We start from the raw sequence: 19,852 nt of genomic DNA, 5'->3' as shown, positions 1-19,852 counted from the left end.
CCACAGGACAGGAGCAGACCGACTCTGTGTCTGCTCCAGTCCAAGGGCCCCACAGTGGTTTCTAATTTCTCCTTCTGTACTCTCTTCTTCCACCCCAGTGGTCCCTCTCTGACCCAAAGACTGTAAAACCTGAACACCATCTATGTCTCTTCTGCCCAGGTATTTGGTGTTAGCATCTGGATGTAGAAGGTCACTTAGTATCTTACATGTGGATTCTCTCATCTCTGTTACAACCAGGTCTTGATGGTTCCACAGTTAGTATTATGATAGCATAAGACCAAATCTCAACATACCCCATTATTTAACTGGGTTATTTGTATTTTTCTGTTTTTGTTTTGTTTGTTTGTAGTCTAACTTCTTGCTTTCTTTATCTATTTTGAATATTAGCCTTCTATCAGATGTAGGGTTAGTGAAGATCTTTCTCAAAGAAAAAGGCTGCTATTTTGTCCTATTGAAAGTGCCTAACAGAAGCTTTTCGTTTTCAAGATGTTGCATTTATCATTTTTAACCTTAGAACCTGAGCCACTGGTGTTCTCTTCAGGAAATTTCTCCCTATGCGAATGCATTCAAGGCTATTTCCCAGTTTCTCTATTAGAGTCAGTGTATCTACTTTGATGTTGAGATTGTTGATCCATTTGGACTTGAGCTTCGTGTGGTGTAACAAATATGGATATATTTTCATTCCTCAACATGCAGACATCCAAATAGAACAAACAGCACCATTTGTTGAAGATGCTTCCTTTTTTTCACTGTATGTTTTTGAATTCTTTGCCAAAAAAAAACAAAAACAAAAAAACAAAAACAAAACAAAAACAAAAACAAAATCCAAACCAATTGTCTTTACTTAATGTATGTAGTTTTATTTCTGGATTTTTGATTCTGGTACATTGATCAAACTGTCTCTGTACCAATAACATGCAGTTTTTATCACTATTGGTCTATAGTATAGTTTGAGATCAAGGATAGTGATTCCTACAGAAGTTCTTTTATTGTTCAGAATTGTTTCGGCTATCTTCACCCATATGGGTGATCAAAGATCTCAATATAAAACCAGATACTCTGAATCAAATAGAAGAGAAAATGGGAAATATCCTGAAATGCATTGACACAGGTGAAAACTTCCTCAACAAAACACCAATGGCCCAAGTTCTAAGATCAACAATTTACAAATAGGACCTAATGAAACTGAAAAGCTTCTAAAAACAAAGGACAGTGTCAATAAGACAAAACAGCAACCTGCAGATTGGGAAAAGATCTTCATTCATCCTACATCAGATAGAGTGCTGATAACCAAAATATATATTAAAAAGCTCAAGAAGTTGGACTCAAAAAAAAGAAACAACTCAACTTAAAACGTGGTATACAGAGCTAAACAGAGAATTCTCAACAGAGGTATCTCTAATTGTCAAGAAGCACTTAAATGTTAAACATCCCTTGTCATCAGGACAATGCAAATCAAAACAACCCTGAGCTTCCACCTTATGTCAAGCAAAATGGCTAAGATCAAAAACTCACATAACAGCAGATGCTGGCCAGCATGTGGAGAATAAGGAACACTCTTCCATTGCTAGTAGAATTGCTAACTGGTACTGTCACTCTGAAAACCCAATTTTCCTCAGAAAATTGGAAGTAGTTCTACCTGAAGACCCAGCTCTACGACTTCTGGTCTTAAATCCAAAAGATTTTCCACCATACAACAAGGGCACATGCTACACTATGTTAATATCAGCTTTATTTGTAATAGCCAAAACAAGAAACAATCCATGTTCCCTCAATAGAAGAATGAATATTGAAAATGTGATTCGTTTACATAATGGAATACTATTCAGCTATTAAAAATGAGGACATTAGGAATTTTGCAGGCAAATGGATCAAACTAGAAAGCATCCTGAGCAAGGTACTCCAGGCCCAAAAGGACATACGTGGTATGTGCTCACTGATAAATGAATATTAGCCAAAAAGTACAGAATACCAATGATACACTCCACAGACTGTGTGACGTTTAACAAGAAGGAAAGTCCAAGTGAGGATGGTTCAATCCCGATTAGAAGGGGAGAACAAAATAATCATGGAAGGCAGAGGGAGGGAGGGATCTGGGTGGGAGAGAGGGGTGGAAACAGGAAAGAAGTCCAGAGGGCCAGGAGAATGAATGGAAATATGCAGCTGTCAGGGGTAGGGGCTGGAGGATCCTCTAGAAAGTCCCAGAGATCTGGAATATGAGATGCTCCCAGGACTCAATGGAGATGGTCTTAGTCAAAATGTCTAACAGTGAGGGGATGGAAACTGAAGAGACCACCTCCAGTAGATAGACAGGGACCCCAGGGAAGAGACTGGGCTATCATCAATCTACAAATTTTTTGACCCAGAATTGTTCATGTCTAAGGGAAATACAGGGGCAAGAATGGAGCAGAGATTGAAGGAAAGACCAACTAATGACTGGCCCAACTTGGAATCTATCCTATGTGCAGGTACCAAATCCTGACACTATTACTGATGCCATGTTGTATTTGCAGTCAGTAGTCTAGCATGGCTCTCCTCTGAGAGTCTCTACCAGCAGCTGACTGAGACAGATGCAGATACTTATAGCCAGCCAGCCATTATGGAAGAATTAGGGGAAGGATTGAAGCAGCTGAAGGGGATGGCAACCCCATAGGAAATGCAAATGTATCAACTAACCCAGTCTCCTCAGAGCTTCCAGAGAGCATACATGGACTGGTCTGTAGCAGCCGGCACTTATGTGGTAGAGGGCTACCTTGTCTGGCCTCAGTGGGAGAGGATGCTCCTAATCTTTTTAGAAACTTTATGATCCAGGGAAGGGGGATGCTGGGGTGGGTGAGGTGGGAGTGGATGGGTGTGTGAGGGGAGTGGATATGGGGGGTGGGGGATCACCTTTTCAGATGCAAAGTGGTGGATGGTGTGAAGAACTCTAAGAGGGGGGACCAGGAAGGGGGCAACGTTTGGAATGTAAATAAATAAAATAATTTAAAAAAATATTTGTTTATAATTTATGATGTATGGGTAAAAGTCTGTAACATCAGTAATAGAAAGCTGGCTCAGGGTTAAAGCCATTCTTTGCAACAACACATGGCATGTGCCAACCCAGGCAAACAGGTCTCTAAAAATAGTTTTAAATTAGGATAATATTTTTATGTAAATCCTGTCCTAGAAATCAGAATCACGGATGATAGGATTTAAAAATGTTTCTTTAAAGAGGTATTAAAGCTGCACCTTCATTCATTCATATGCAAGAACTTTTATTGCTGGCAGCCAAACTTTGAAACATGAAAATAATGCACATAGTATTGAATGTAGAGACACTGGATTGTTTAAAATTGTTAAAAAAAACATGGTTTTGTCTCTAAAAATTATGATTATGCTCTATGTCTTCATTCTTTAAAAGGATACTTTTTGATATTGTAAAAGGAAATTTTTAAAATTATAACTAAATATATAAAGCTATGGGATATTTTTTAATTTGTTGAATATTTTATTTTAATGTCTTTGTTGGTATATGATGGTTACAATAAAGGAATTAATTTTAATGGATACTTTACAGACTTTAGAAATTATAATGGACAACAGCAATAAAAGTATGGACCAATGAAGGGAGCAGGGGACAAATATGATGAAAAAAGAAAAGCTTGAGAAGTCCCTATGATGGCAGATGGATCTGATGGTGGATATGATAGCAGGAGGTTTTAAAATAAAACAGAAGCATGCTATAGTTCTTAGCAGAGGAGAGAGAAGGTGAGTTATCAGGAAAGCTGCAGATTACTTTGAGACAGTCGTCCCAAATGCATTAGAGGAACTGCAAAAATCTGGAATGACTTTTACATTTTTACAAAAGAAATGATCCATAATCAGAAAATTTACTGCAGCTTAAACAAGAAACCCTTTCTTGTTTAGGACTGTCACAGCTTCAATTTGCAAAATACACAGCTATTGATTAATGCAATAAGATGTCAATAATATATACATTCCTGAGGTCTTTTAATCTGGTATAGCTTTTCCTTTTCTTTTCATTATATCAGGTATACTTTGCTCTGTAAATTATAGTAATGGTATCAGGAATAAAAATTAAGGATTAAAAAATTTTAGAGGTTTGCAGCATTAAAAAGATCAAGAATCTCTGGCTTTTAAGATCCAACCCTTTTCATTTCAGTTTGCTTGATCTCCAGTAAAGCTCCAAAAGCCCTCCCTCCTTTCAGGCCAAGGAGCTGAATAGATAAGAGCTCTCTCAGCAAGGGTCAAAAATGTTCCTAGTCTCTTTATGGAGTATGTTTATGGGTTTAAAAGTTTTTATTTTGATAGTATTTTCAACACAAAACTGAAATTGTAAGGTTCAACATAACTGGAGTTGATAGTTGGGAACCTTGTAAATGATCAAATCCTTTAATATGTTCAGAAATATATACAAAGTCATACTAAGATGTCATGCAGTTAATTTCAACATTAAGGTTTATTTAGCCTCCTGTTTTATGTTTACAAGGCATAGTTTAGAGCAGATACCTAAATACAGAGAAAGAGTGTTTAAATCAGAAATGCTAGGTAAGTACTAGCCCTCAAAATATTTAGAGATATACTGAGTATGGTATTTAATATATTTAAACTTACTATGATAGACAGAAACTCCTGAATCCTAGTAGTGATGTCCCAAGATCTCCAAGAAGATATGGGCACAGTGACAAAGGGTACCACCAGGATATTGATATGATAACCACTTGGCATTAATGCCCCCATACCTTGTCCACTACCTAGACCTGGCCTGAACTGTGGACAAAGGACAGTTGGAGAATTGACTGCCAAAGGTTGCTTAAGTTCAAGTAAGTTCAAGGTTAGATCAGTCTCTCCCATATTCCTCCTCCACAGTAAAAAGCCTCCCATCTTCCGGGACTGATGGCCAAAGACTGCATTTACCTTTGGTGCCAAAGAGACCCAGGATCCTGGGATAGCTGTTTAGGTAATACACAATCAATTACAGAGGCCATTTAGATTTTAAATTGATCCTTCTGCAGATCTCTGATCACAATGATGGCAAAATTAAAAAAAAAAAAACAGACAACTTACTCCTCATCTCAAAGTAATGCACCACTCACCACTATGTTACTAAAAAGGGCAAAAAAGTTTGCTTTGCTCCTAAGCTTCATTTAATGACTGTTCTCAGTAATCAACTCCTGTGTCTCATAATAAATTATTGCCTAGAAAAATGATAAAATTTAGAACTTTCTTAAGGTCTGAAAAATGTATATCAGTCTGAAAATGATTGATAATAATGCAGGTGATAAAGCTTAAAAGATATTAAAAAACTTGGAAAATGATAGAAAAATGATTTAACAAGATGTTTAAGGTTGGGAAACATAAATTATAAATATTGGAGAGTCTAAAAATATGCTTTTGAAAAAAACATATTTAAAATTATTGTTACTCTATGATTGCAAAGCTCAGAAATTTAAAATAGATCAATGGACTTTTGATAAACTGATGACGCACAAGCTCAAGATTTTAGATTCCCTTTGGTTTTCTTCTGAATGTAGACTTAAAGGTGCTTCTCATGATGCTAAAACATCTCTGTTCAATCTGTATATTTAGCCCTCTGGACTGAGAAAGAATGTTCCATGCCTTTTAACCCAAATCTATAGCTTTTACTAGGTCTCAAAGGTATGAATCTACTCCAGTCTTACAGAAACCTGTTTACTTTTTCTGAAATATGAATTTCAAAACAATGGTAAAACTAATGTACCTCTTTTTATAAACTAAAGTTCATATAAGTTTCACAGAATCAAAAAAGTCATACGATTTGGATCCACTTGCCACAGATCAATTGGACTCCAAATAAGTACATCTACCTTTTCTTGAAGATGGGATTTTTTTTCCTTTGATTTTGGAATTTCTTACCTTCCCCAATTACTAGGCAATTTTAACTTCTTTTCCTAGTCTATATTTGTGTTAACAGATTTTCACCTGGCTGACAGCCAGGGATCCAGGGATCACGGATGGACCTGCTGAACTCTGACTTGCTGAAAGCTGATGTTAACCAGTGCAGTCGATGTGATTGTTCCTGTCTATCGTCCGGATCACCTAATCAGATGCTTCTGATAAGTGTCCCATTGCCCAGCCTTCTCCTACAATTTTGGTCTCTGTGAGCCTCTAAAACAATGTCCTAATGTCAGCAAGATTCAGTTACAGAAGAAAGATAAGATGTCCATTTTCTTACCTTACAGCCTGAAATGCTAAGTCAAAACAACTTCCCTGGGCACATGCTGAAAAGGACCCCACTTCACGATTGTGAACACCCCGATGACCATGAAAATAGATGGGATCCAATCTAAGACTCATCCATCTGAAGTTTGCCCCCTGGAAACATCATGACTCAGACTATCAATGGATCATCAGACAAATACACAAGACCTGTTAAAAATCAGACTGGTAGAAGAATCTAGAGACTAGTTTTTGGTTTTACATTGGCTAAGCCTGCTGAAGCACATGCTCTCATACCACACATATGGACTTTGATTAGAACTGCAGAGGGGGCCTAATTACTAGTATCAATGCCTATCATTTTCCCACCCTCACCTTTGATTTATATAAAGTATTTAAACCAAAATGGAATAGGTTCCCAAGGAATGCAAGCATAAGATCGCTCATTCTCTGGATCTTTTGAATATGGGATCCAGAATATGGAAAACAGTTTAGCCACCCTTCAGATATATCCCGATCTTCAAATGGAGACCCTAACTGTGAAGACGAGGTTTGTACTACATGGGGCTATGAAACATTAGCTCCCTCAGTAACTGATCAGAATTATTATATTCAGTTACAGAGGGATGAGAACCACTCTGAAAAACTTGGAAAAATCAACTCCATTCAAATTAAGGTTTTAAAAATTATATAGATAATATATGGAATACAGAAAAGACTTGGGAACTCTGTCTTTATGCATCTGGAAGGGAACATGGGATGATGTTCACCATCCAGAGACTCTAGCCTACTTATAATAGGTCTTAGATATCATTGGTCTGAACAAAGTGTTAAACCCTCTTACTGAGACCAACGATGCCCTTGGAGGCATGAGCACAGTTTGATACTGGGAGGCACTGAAGGACAAGGCCTCTGCTTACATGCAGGCTCATATAAATATCAGAGTCTCTGAACCTTTAGCACTGTAATGCAACAATTCACTTCCAGATGATCACTGTAAGAGTTTAAAGCACTTGGTTTGCTTGTGCCTTTGGACTAACTCCCTGTATCAGTCCCTTTAGCTTCACTGAAACTTCTGACTTTTACTTACAAGTAGATTTACTGCCTCAGATATACTATTATTCCAGAGAAGGAGGCTGAGAACACCTGGGATTTCTACACTGATCCCAGAAGGCCAGGACATCTCCAATACTAGTCCCCCTCCTAGTAGGCATGGGCATAGCAGTGTCTGTCAGCATGGGAACAGCGGCACTTATTAAGGGAGGCCAAATTTTCAAATACTTAGGTCAATAAATTAATTCATCAAGACCTGCCAGAATTATGAACACCAATAAAAGCTGGTGTAAAAGTTTGTTTAATGGATCCCCCTGGCCTCAGAGAAAAATGAAGAATCAATGATTTGATTCACAGGAACAACTCAAAGAGGGGAATGTTGAGGCTTGCTCCTTTTAACAGAACTGTAGCCATTTTGTATTCAGTCTCCATTTTACTCATAAGGTGAAATTAAGTTCAAGTTCTCAGACTCCACTTCCCAGAAGTAATTATCCATAGCTGACACTGAAGAATGTTACTAAGAAGCAAAAAAGTTGTGATTGAATCACCCATGCTCCTTTATCTCAATGTCATGAAATTCCCCTGTTCACCACCCATCTACCACCTCTCTTATCTCACTCAGGACCATTTAGCTTAAAGGTTAGATGATAATACTTTGTCTAGTAAGCCAAAATGTAATATTGCTCGACTTATTCCATTTTAACCTATCCAGCCTGTTTTTATTCCCTATAAAATGCCTTCTCTGAGAATTGTTTGATGTCATATAGGGTGTATCTTCAATAGACTTCCTTAACTGAGATCAGTGGTTGTATGATTGGTATAGCAATTCCTGAACCCTACCAGATACTTTTGCTTAAGAAGTACAATGACTGAGATACCTAATTTCTTAAGACTTAGTGCCTCTTACATAATTAATGATTTGAATCTATTAATATGTATAAAACATTTAAAAGACTAAAACAAATGAGCAAAAATTCTTATTGGTTATTCTTTATTACTTGACATTTCATTCTTTTGTAATATCTCAAACGTGATGTTGTATTTTCTTGTCTTTAGTTAATGTCTCACAATTTATTGAGGTGTCATAAGCTTCTGCACATGGTGATGGCTATGTCCTGGATGATGTTTTAGTGCCAGGATGGGATATCCTTTTCTTATCTTGGCCTTTTGGTTTTCTTCTCTCAAAGCTTCTGCATATTGTATGGAAAAGGTACTAGGTTCAATGCCACTTCCTTTAGCCATAAATTTTAGGACTTTCATCTTGGTAGTTTCAGTGTAAGCTTTTGGACCTCATTGGAACCAATAGCATGGAGGATCACTACTGCGTATCTGCTTGTATTCCAGGAACTTCAGTTTCACAAAATCTTGAGTGATGAGCTTCCTTGCCTCTCTATAAATAAAATGCTTCCTCCCTGGGTACACTTGCATAAAATTCAGGAATTTCCAAATGTTGTCCTCAGAAACAGAGTTACCCTTCATGAAACTCATAGCCAGGATGGTCATAAGAGGACCAGTTTTTGGTAAATCCCTGCCAGCACAAACCCTTCCTTTATTGGGGAGTTTTAGCAGTCTGACTAGATCATAAAAATGATTAGTTGAGTCAATTTCAATCACACTAGCTGCAAAAGCAATTTCAATGTTCTCAAAAGCTCTCTTAAATATCTCATTAAATCTGTATTGGTACTTTGGTTCAATAAGATTTATTAAATCTTTTCAGGCAATGAGTTGTTTCATTTTAAATCTGTAGAGTGTATACTGTTCCACTAAAGCCACACACATATCTAGGCAATTTTTGCATGGAATCTCAAGGCAGGTTCGATAATCTGAGTACAATGAGTTCTTCCCACAGTGGCAGTAAGGTCCTTCAGCAATTCTAAATCATCATCACAAATAATGAGAGACAATGGTACACAGAAAGGCTATCTGGCACACTACTTGTTTTGGAAGCAGGTGGCATCTCAAAAATCTCCCCAGGCACAGAAGAGGAAAAGCAAGGAGGTTTTTCCTCTACTGCTTCACTAACATGTGCTTCCTTATGATCTTGAGAATCATCTCTTTTATGACAAACTTTCTCCTGAGAAACATCTTCTTCTGGATGGCCTTTCTCCTGGTTGCATTTTATTCTTCAAGTGGTTGTGATGCTTATTCTTCTGACTCCTAGGCATAGTGGTTGCAATAAGTAGAAGTATAGGTAAGAGAACAAGGGATGACTATATGAGAGATATTGTGAGGATGTATAGACCTTCAGCCTACAAATTTGACTGTAGCTTTAAGGAATATGACATTTGGTGTTTTCTGTGGTAGATCTTAAGGGATGCACCATATTCTGATTCTCCCAATCACCCTGATATATTCAGAAACCTCCAAAAAATACAAATGATCCTGCTACCTGTAGGCACTACCTCACTCATAAGCTGGTGGTAGGACATGGGAACCATTCACTCTTTTGTTGCTGAAATGACAAATCTTGTATACCAAGATGAGAAAAAGAAAGGGGCTCTTCTGCTGGGAGACAGCAAGGCCTGGAATTGGCTGAAGTGGGGGCAAAGTGTTGGACATAGAGGTAGCATTAGAGACTGATGATCTCTACACTTCTAGCTCTCTAACTAGAATGTTTGCTGATATCTTCTAAAAAACATTCTAAAATATTTCTTCCATATTTTACGGTTAAAACAACTAGCTTGGGAGATTAGCACCTGTTGCCTAGCAGTAGGGTACTAAGTAAAGAATTTATTGCTATCTCTTCCTCCTCTGGCCAGGCAGCCAGAAGCCTCTCTGGCTAAGCTGGTTAACTCTATGTAAACAAGAGACAAAGGAAAGGAAAAGAAAATCTTTTACACAAGCAAATATGCACAAAACCCTGGATATTCATACCCACATTTACATTCACATTCTCATTTATACATTAACACATTCGCATTTTTCTTTGGCTCAACCACCTGATTCATACAGTTCGCAAGAATCCATGCATGCTTATATACACATACATATACCTACACAAGTGCATATAAACATATATATGCACATATGTATATATACATAACACACACACACACATCCCCTCCTTCACAGAGTCAACCTATCTACATGTGTACAGATAGGGTCAGCTACTAGATCATGGGTAGCCTTTTAGAGGCTATATACCTAATATAAACTGGTTCTTTTCTTCTAGCAGCCACTAATTGCCATATGCTTTTCAGCTAGGTCTGGGACTTCATGGGGTCCTCTCCCATCCATTCTGGGATTTTAGATGAATTGATGTCATACACATTGTATACATGCAGGTCCAGTTATAGTCAACTCATATGTGCCATATCTCTTTCATGTCCTGCAAATATTGTTTTGCTGCAGATGTCTACTTTCACTGGGTTTTACAATCTTTTTATGTTCTTCTTCCATGATGATCCCTAAGCAGTGAAGGGAAAGGATGTGTAATAGATGTCTCATTTAAAACCAAGAACTCTTATTCTTATTCTTGTATTCTTATTCTCTGCATATTGGCCAATTGAGGTTTCCATGTTAAATGCCATCATCTGCAAAATGAGCTTGTCTGTTGGGTGTTGAAAGACACACTTTTTCATGGGTAATAAACATGAATCCTCGAGAGGCAGTTTAGTGCTATACTTATTTAGGAAAATAATAGTAATAAATTCTTCCCAGGAGCTTATCTCCTATCCATCCAAGATCTCATGATCCACTTAAGGACATCAGGGATAAGTTCAGTGTTGTGGATTGAGCCTTAAATATGAATAGAGAGTGGTGGATTAGTCCCATAACATTAGTGCCACTATTGATCCAGTGGGCATATCTTGCCAGGTCAATAATTATTTTAACATGCAGGGCTTGCAGCCAGGGAAGACTGTTAATGTTTTTGTCCCCCAGTAGCATGCATAACACCTTCCAGCTCTCTGAAAGCTACCAAGTAAAATTGAAGCTTCCAGGTCAGTGACAGTTTGATTTTTCCATGTGCTACAACTTAAGGATGTGGTGTCTTCACAGTCTTACTATCAAGTTCTGGAGGGTAATGAAAAATAATAATGGCAGAGGTCTGGCATGTTTAGGAAGGTCTCTATGAACTCACTGGCCAATGGCATGGTACCCCATACATAGCACTAGGCTTTTTATTTGCTGTTTTGGAAAGTCATTGTGTCTCTGTTGCTGAAAACTTCTTCGGGTAAACTATATCTATATATGTATATAACTATATTTAGGAAGTTTCTATACTAATAAATTTTCATATGGCTTTTTCTAGGGTCTTTAGTTATCCCTCTCCACACTCCCTCCTCTGTTGGGCTGTAGAAGAGCATCTTGTGTTGGCATGAGCCTGGAACCCCGAGACTGCAGGCGTTTGGCTACGCCCCCAGAACCCAGGGCCCTGACACGTGGTCTCATCTCCATTTAACCTGTACTATCAGTCAGGTAAGACACAGGTAAAGGGTGTGACTAACAGGCCTCAGCCTCGAGAGATTTACATATGAATAAGGCTGGGGGTCCTAGATAATTAAATTATTCCTCCATGGTCCCTCCTCCTTCTCACCCTCTATATAAGCCAGCTCTCCCCAAGCTCTTGGGCGGGGCGGGGGGCACACGCACATTCAGATACAACTTTCACAGCATGGACAATAAACTTCTTCCACATGTCTTCTGTACCCACTGCCAACAAATTTCCAGCTTTTGGAACCCTAGAACTTCTTGTATATGTGGGAACCCTTGGGAAGGCCCCAGGACTCTGCTGCTGAGGTCCACAGGCCACCTTCTCCGAAGTGCTGGCCTGCAGGATGCTAGAGGGGCCTGAGTCACTGCCCACACTTGTTTTTCCCACACTCCTCTATCCTGACCTCCCAATTCCATACCACTTATCCTTCCTGTTCCATTATTCCATTTCCACTTATACAATTTATGTTCTATCCACATCTATTGATATCTCCTACATAGTCCATTACTAGTTTCTTGACTTCTATGGGCATTCCAATTTAAACAAACATGTTTAAGATTCAAAGCTAGCATCATCCAAATCTGTGAGAGAAAATGTTGTATTTGTCATTCTGGGTTTGGCCTACCTCACTCAGAATGCTTATTTCTAGCTCCTATTTACCTAAAAGTTTCATAATTTTATTTTTCTTTTTTATAGTTGAATAAAATTCCACTATATATATAATTTTAATTTTCATTAAAATTTTTATCATTTTTAATTTTTAATTTTTTTAAAAAACACTTTGTATTTATATTTTTGGACATCTGGGCTGTTACCAGTGTCTGGATATGAACATGAATGAACATGAATGTGCAAGTACTCTTTGTAGTAAAATGTAGAGTTCTTTGAATATATGCCCAAGTGTGGTATAGTTGGATTATATGGTAACACTTTCTAGGTTATTTATTGTTGTTTAGTTTTTGCTTTTGTTTTATGGAATTGTCACACTGATTTCCATAGTCATTTCAAAAATGAGGAAGTGTCCTCCTTTTTCAGTATCCCCAAAGGCGTTTAACAAAAAATACTTGACATTCTGAAAAAGGTTTGATGAAATTTTAAAGTTGTTTTAACTTGCATTCACCTGATGGCTAAGTATGTTGAATATTTTTTTATTCTTCTCTCATGTATGAAATCCCACCCACAGACTTCCCTCTCTCTTCTCCTCCTAGTTCTGCCCCTCTCACTGAGATACACTCCTCCATTTACCTTCTGAAAAGGCCCAGCCACCCAGGGATGTCAATGAGAAATGACATATCATGTTGCAATAAGACTAGGCACATACTCTCATATCAAGGCTGGAAAAGGTAACCCAGTAGGAGGAAAAGGGTCCCAATAGCAGGCAAAAGAGTCAGGGACAGACCATGTTCTCACTGGAGTCCCACAAGAAGACCAAGCTATGCAACGGTAAAATATGTATCCTAGGCCAGTCTCATACAGGCTCCCCAATTGTCAGGTTAGTCTCTGTGAGCCCTTATGAGCCCAGGTTAACTTAACTTATTATTTGTATTTTTTCATGGTGTCTTTGACCCCTCTGGATCCTGCAATCCTTCCTCCCCCTCTCTGCAATATTCGCTGTGCTTCACCTATTGTTTGTCTGTGGGCCTCTGCATCTGCTCCCAGTACTCTCTGGATGAAGCGTCTTTGATGATGATTATGCTAGGGTCTGATCTGCAAGTGTAGAAGAATATCATTAGGAATTATTTCATTTACTTTTTTAAAATATTTTTGGCCTGGAATATTTGGTTCTAACCTAGGTATCTGGGCTACTCATCCTCTGGTTCCTGGCTCTTCAGGCAGTGTCAGTGGTGGGCTCCCTCTTGTGCCGTGGGTCTCAAGCAGGAACATTCATTGGTTGCCCACCTACACATTTTCTGTACCACTTTTAGCCCAGCACATCTTGCAGGAAGGACAAATTGTAGGTAGAAGGTTTTATGGCTGGTTTGGTATCCCAATCCCTCCACTGGAGATGGCCTGTTCAGGCTCCATAATCCCATTACTAAGAGTTTCTGCAAGGGTCACCTATGTGGACTCCTTGCCATTTTCACTGCATTAAGTTTCTATATGGCCCCTGAAATCCAACCCTATTCCAGATACTTTTCCCATATTCTCTCCCTCCACTTTACCCTCACCTGATCCCTCATGTTCCCATCCCCATTCACCCCTAGTCCACCCTCAAAATCTATTCTATTTCCCCTTCCCAGGGAGATATGTTGAATATTTTTAAATGCTAATTAGTATTAGTTCGTTTTGAGAATTTTATTTAGTTCCAGGTCCCATTTCTTAATTAGCTTGTTTGTTTGGTTTTTTTTTTTTTTTGGTGTTCATTACAATTTATTTTGTAATCCATTTTGAGTATTAAAATCTAAATTTATTTCAATTAGCATTACAAGAAAGAGTAAAATACAACTATTTTGAATTAGTCTTATCACTTTTGGTCCACCATCAAACAATACCATATTACCAAAAAAAAATCACTGTTCCAATACCACATTAACATTTTAAAGATTTCTCAGTTTGTTTGAAAAGAGCCAAAACTTCATTTTAAACATGGAAAAATAGCAATATGTATGTAAGCACAATGTTAAGAAACAAATTATATAGCAAGGTAATCCTTGATTAAAAGATCATTTGCAAAATAGCAAAGGAAAATGCATATAAAATTTCTCATGTATTACAGAATAAGTTACACATTTATTATCTTTAGCTCATAACACATCCCACTACTTAGAAGAGGAGCTATGAGCCATGCCTCTGCGATGAGCCCTGACATCCCTGGCATCTACAACATTGCCAGGCACAGCTGTAACTCTTCTTGCTGCTCTATTAGCCTCATCAATCATAGCCTCCTCGTACATACTAGTGAAGAAACTAGGAGAAGTATTATTGATCTTAGCTATAACTTCCAGGACCTTCATCTTAGTGGTTTCAGCATAGGCTCTGGGACCCCACTGGAACTCATAGCTTGGGGGGTCACTGCCAGGAACTTGGTGGTATACCACATAATTTTCCTCCACCAAATCTTTGGTGATAAATTCCCGGGGCTCTCCAAAGATTACATGACTCCTCCCAGGATATATCCCCACTACCTTTAAAAATTCCCAGACCTCTTCCTCAGTGGCACGGTTCCCCTTCATGAAGATCACACCCAGGAGAGTCATCAGGAGCCCTGTCTTGGGTAACCCACTACTGCCACTCAGACTTCCCTCAGTGGAGAGACCCAGTTTTCCTACAAGCATATAGGATTGAGAACTGGGATCAACTTCCTTCAGCTCAAGGCCAAAAACCAGCTCCAAGCGCACAGAGATTCTCCTGAGGATCTCAGTAAAGTGCACCTTGTACTTCTTGTTGATTACTCTCAGCATATCTGCCTGTGTGAAAGGCTCTTTCACCTTAAACTTCTCCATCATGAACTCTATCAAAGCATTGGCCTTCCTGGTCAGAGGATCTCTACGTGCAGATTGAATTGCGGCTGCTATCTTGGAGGCCTGTGCACTCTTCTCCTCAGCACCTGCAACAGAACCTTCAACACCAACATCAGAACCCTCAGCACCTGCAACAGCACCCTCAGCACCTACATCATGAACTGAGCAGGGCACATCTAACTCAGGAGAGCCATAGGATGCGGCCTCCTGGGACTCCTGAGGAGTGCTTACACCAGGGGAACTGAGTGTATCTCCCTGGACAAGAGAGGAGGATGACATTTTCTCCTCCTCCACAGTGGGCTGAGAACCCTGGAGATTCTGGCTTTCTCCGCGAGTCTGCTGCCTTTTGGCCCTGGAGCGGCCCTTGCTCTTGTTGCCCCTAGGCATGATAAGTTGTCTCAGGAGCACCAGTCAGGAGCGCTGAAAATGCAGGTATCTGAGAATAGAATAACACTATGAGTGTCACACCATCACTGGGTGGAGAGAAACTTGCCTTTAATGAATGCACCCTCTTCTGCTTTTATCTGGGCATCTTTTTGAGTACTCACATTGCTCTGTTTCTCCTGATCAATCCACTTCCTACTAAACCTGCGGAGGAAATCAGAATCTATTAGGCCACTGCCTGGCACTCCATGTTATAGCTTCTAAGTGAGAGAAACACATTCTTTAACATTTCCACTAGGGATTCGTATGACAAATTTCAGGACCTTCTTTGTTTACATTGAGACCTCTCGTGTATATTTTTTTTAACCATGGGTATATCACCACTTTTCTCTGCTGCTCTAAACACTAAAATCCTCACTAGTAACACACAGGAGAAAATTAAGACACTCAGCCAGCAGATACAAAATATACCCACACTTGTGTTAGGCCACCTTGTTCCTTCCACAGATCTCCTCACTGCATATCTTTTAATAAGTTGTATAAATCTGCCACCTTCTTGTTCTTCAAACGATAAACTGAAGTAGCATCTTGGTCATCAGGCCCTCCCGATCCACCTAGGCCACTGTACAGGGAACAATTCTGTGTAGCTGGTCCCCATACAGCACCAGACAATCTTCCCAATCTTTCAATTTTCATGACTGGTCTCCCTCCTTATAAATCCATAGCACCTAGATTTCTTCTTTTGTCTGTTAGTCCTCCTGCCCCCAAAATTTCTTTCATTCACTAATAAATGCGAGGAAAGTGACAGTGCGGCATATCTCGGCCTAACCGCCATGTCCGGAACTCTAGAAACCAGAGCAGAAACAGGCCTGTGTGACTGGCTTCCTTTTTGTGGGGGAGAGTAGGCTCTGGTTTAGGGGATTTACAATAGGTTTTTGGTTGTCACAGTTTTGACAACTAGTCTGAAAGCCCTAGGACTCCCCCCAGAAAACACATGGAGATACTTTCTTACCTAACAGGAGGAGCCAGCGCTTCGGAGCCAACCAAGGAGTCCTTCGACTGGACCGTTAACCGGAAGTTAGAGTCCATCACTTCTGAATCCCCCTCCCCATCCACACCTTGTTTCTCTGTCCTCTTTCGTTCCGGGAAAATGAAGTCCCTAGATAACTCATGTCTGTTCTTTATGTTGATTTTGCCTAAGGCAGGAATATTTTGATGTGAGCTAATAGGTGTCCAGCCAAACATCTCATTTCCACCAGAATTCTGAGAAAAAGGTATAACAGAGCTATTTGTAGCCTAGAATCCCCGTTCACGACTTCACCATAAAGCATTAAAGTGCCCTACAAGGTCTTTGTTGTTGGACCCTGAATATTCACTATAATCCATCACCTTCTCTCCTAGTCCTATATTCTATGATCCCCTAGAGAGCTATTTATTCTATACTCTCTCAGTTCTCCATCCACCTCCTTGCTTTTCTGAGTTTCTACTTCTCTTCTTCCCCCACCCCTTCTCTCAATCCTCACAGCTACACTTTCTTTTCTTCTACCCTTTTATCTTTGATCATTGTCTTTCTGTATCTCAGATTTCCCGAGAACTAACTAGGTACCTTGATCTTGAAAGGAACGTTTATGAGTTATCTACCTCAGTGTTCCTATGTGCCATCATATCTGGTATCTCTCATTTTTTCATGATTAAAGATTAAATCTTTTGTATCTCAGGCTGCCCAGGAATCCTTATGTAGCCTACAGTGGCCTAGAATTAACAATCCAATGGCCTGTTTATTGAGTGTTGGAGTTCCAGGCCCGGGCCACATTGCTAGAATTAAGTTGATTCTTATCTTGATTATTTGAAGATAATTAAGCTTTTTCTATAATTATTTTAGGCCTGGACATTCAGACTAAACATTTTGATTCGTGCGACTGTTTCAAGAAGTCTGAGTATGTTTTATCTGCTAGTCAATTCTATTCAACTTTGAGTCACAGTGGAGGTAGCATAGGAGACTGAAACACCCTAAGGACAAAATGAGGGAGCTCTTTAGTTTAATAGCCAGGTCTAAATCCTCTGACAACTGACATAAGAATATGTACAAAATTTTTAGCTGTGAATTTCTACTGGTTTCAGATTTTTCTTTAAAATGCACTGTACTCTATATTGCACACTAGAGAAAAAATTAAAACTACTTCTGTTGTCTTTCCAGACCTGTGTCCATTTCAGGATGCATTTAAACACAGGTACTACTTCTATTAAGATATAGAAGCCTTGCTCTTATTGTCAATACTATTTTTTTTCTTCTCATTATTTCAGGTATATTTTAGTCACGGGAATCCAAGACTAAGTTTTCACAGCAATATGTAAGGAAATAATAATGAAATTAATTTCAGGTAATTGGAGCTGGAGAAATAAATGGTTAAAAGCACTAGCTGCTCTCCCAGATGACCTATGTTTGATTTCCCCAGGACCCACATGTCTGTTCACAATCATTTGTATTTCCAGTCCCAGGAGATCTGATGCCATCTCTGTCTTTGGGAGGTATTGCATACTTGCCATATATAGACATACATGCAGGTAAATAACTCATACAAAAAAAATAAAAAGTAAGAATTTATGGTAAGTGATATTTTTATAACTATTTCTTCTATAAAAGATAAATGATGTATTTCCATTGGCAAATCATTTTACTATTAGTAAGTTCTTATAAATATCTCACAAATCTGTACTTTTATGTCTAGTTTCTATTGAAAGTATGTTGAATATTGTTGATGTATTAGTAGTTATATTTTCTATTACATATTCTAATTAGCTATTGATCTTATCTATATAAGCTTCTGAAATCTTGCAGGGAATTTGATATAGTACCTTTCTAAATTATGTTCTCAAATTATTTCCTGAACTACTTACTTTTTGTGATTATGAATTCATTTTAGCAGCAGCAGCAAATATTAATTGTACAAATAACAAGTTTCATTTTGATGTTTTCATAAATAAGTATAATATATCTTCATCATATTACTTCAGTCTCTTGTACTCTCCATGGATCTCCGATAGTCTGCTGCTTCTACCTTTGTTTCTTTTTCAATTTCTTTGATGTTTTCCGAATTCTACAAAAATTTTGAGTCTGCTTTATTTTGGTTCACATGTTGATATCCAGTTACATACAATTTCTTGTAGATTGCTCATTCTTCCTCTTCATGAACAAATAAAACAATATAATACATTTATAAATATGTAAAATATAAGTTTTTATTTTTAATAGCTTTATTTACTTAAATGTCATACTATATTAAAATATTAAAAGTATACATCTGAGTGTTTTTATTGAATGTAAAGTTGATACACATTCATACCAATATCAATTTTAAGCTATTCAACCACATCTTAAAAAAAAAACTGTAATCATTAGCAGCAATTCTTTTCCCTACATTATTCCTAGACAAGCAGTATTCTTGTCTCCCTTTTATAGATTTACATACTTTAGACATTTTACATAAGAAGAGTCGTACAATATGTGCTTTTTTCATCATTGCACTCATTCACTTAACATACTGTTTTTAAGATTTATTCACATGATTCTAAGTATAAATTTAAAATGCTGTGCTTCTTTAGAAAAATAGTATGAATCTTTCCTTAAAAGTTCACATAGAATATTTTTCACTTTTTTTTTCATTTTTTATGGAAACATAAGCTGTTTCTTGTGGTAATGTGGGAGGTTCCACGAAAAAATGATTAAGACGATATCATTAGTATAAGCTTAATTTTATTAATTTGTGCATATGCCCACATTTGGTATACCTAAATAATATCATGTCTCTACAGAAATATTTTTAGAAAATGCTATACTGATTTTCATAGTGACTAGACTGATTTGCATTATGACCAGCAAGCATGAATATATATATGTATATACACTTTTTGACACATTTTTTTATGTACATGATGATACCCTGTCTAGGGTGAAATAAACTCAAAATTTAATAACTATCTGCATTTTCAATGACATAAAGTATAGGATTTTTATTGCCATGAATACATCTTTGTTGAGTGTCTATTCAATTTAGTTTCTGATTCATTTATTACATTATTTATCCTTAGGTGGGCACTTTTTCTATCTCCTTTTGTACTTGAAATACTAATCCTCTATCAGATATATAAATAACTGGCAAATATTTTCTTCCATGTTTCTGTACAGGCAACCATAAGAGAGTTTAAAATTACTTTTTAAGGACTTAAGCAAAACTATTTAAATGAATTTTCAGCATCCATGGATATTTTAATACATTGCATTTTATTTACCCAAGATAAACTTGAACAAGTTAAATTGCTA

The 19,852-nt window shown here is 37.9% G+C and overlaps 1 protein-coding gene and 1 pseudogene across 1 annotated transcript; both read right to left on the bottom strand.

The window, feature by feature from the left end:
• Positions 1-8,322: 8,322 nt before the first annotated feature.
• LOC114631939 lies at positions 8,323-9,416 on the bottom strand (annotated as a pseudogene).
• A 5,029-nt stretch (positions 9,417-14,445) lies between these two features.
• On the bottom strand, positions 14,446-15,534 carry LOC114631927 (melanoma-associated antigen B4-like). Its single transcript, XM_028780320.1, has 2 exons — positions 15,288-15,534; positions 14,446-15,245 (listed from the first exon to the last, which is right to left on the bottom strand). The coding sequence occupies exons 1-2, from the start codon at positions 15,532-15,534 to the stop codon at positions 14,446-14,448; spliced, it is 1,047 nt and encodes a 348-aa protein (XP_028636153.1).
• Between the last annotated feature and the right edge of the window lie 4,318 nt (positions 15,535-19,852).

The sequence above is a fragment of the Grammomys surdaster genome, unplaced genomic scaffold, assembly GCF_004785775.1.
Source record: "Grammomys surdaster isolate TR1022 unplaced genomic scaffold, NIH_TR_1.0 369, whole genome shotgun sequence".
NCBI lineage: Eukaryota > Metazoa > Chordata > Mammalia > Rodentia > Muridae > Grammomys > Grammomys surdaster.
This window is presented reverse-complemented; position numbering and strand designations above follow the sequence as displayed.

Coding starts and splice junctions, on each gene's coding strand:
- LOC114631927 (XM_028780320.1), bottom strand. CDS start 15,534: ATGCCTAGGGGCAACAAGAGCAAGGGCCGCTCCAGGGCCAAAAGGCAG. Junction 15,246..15,287: donor TCATGATGTAGGTGCTGAGG/GTGCTGTTGCAG, acceptor TTGGTGTTGAAG/GTTCTGTTGCAGGTGCTGAG.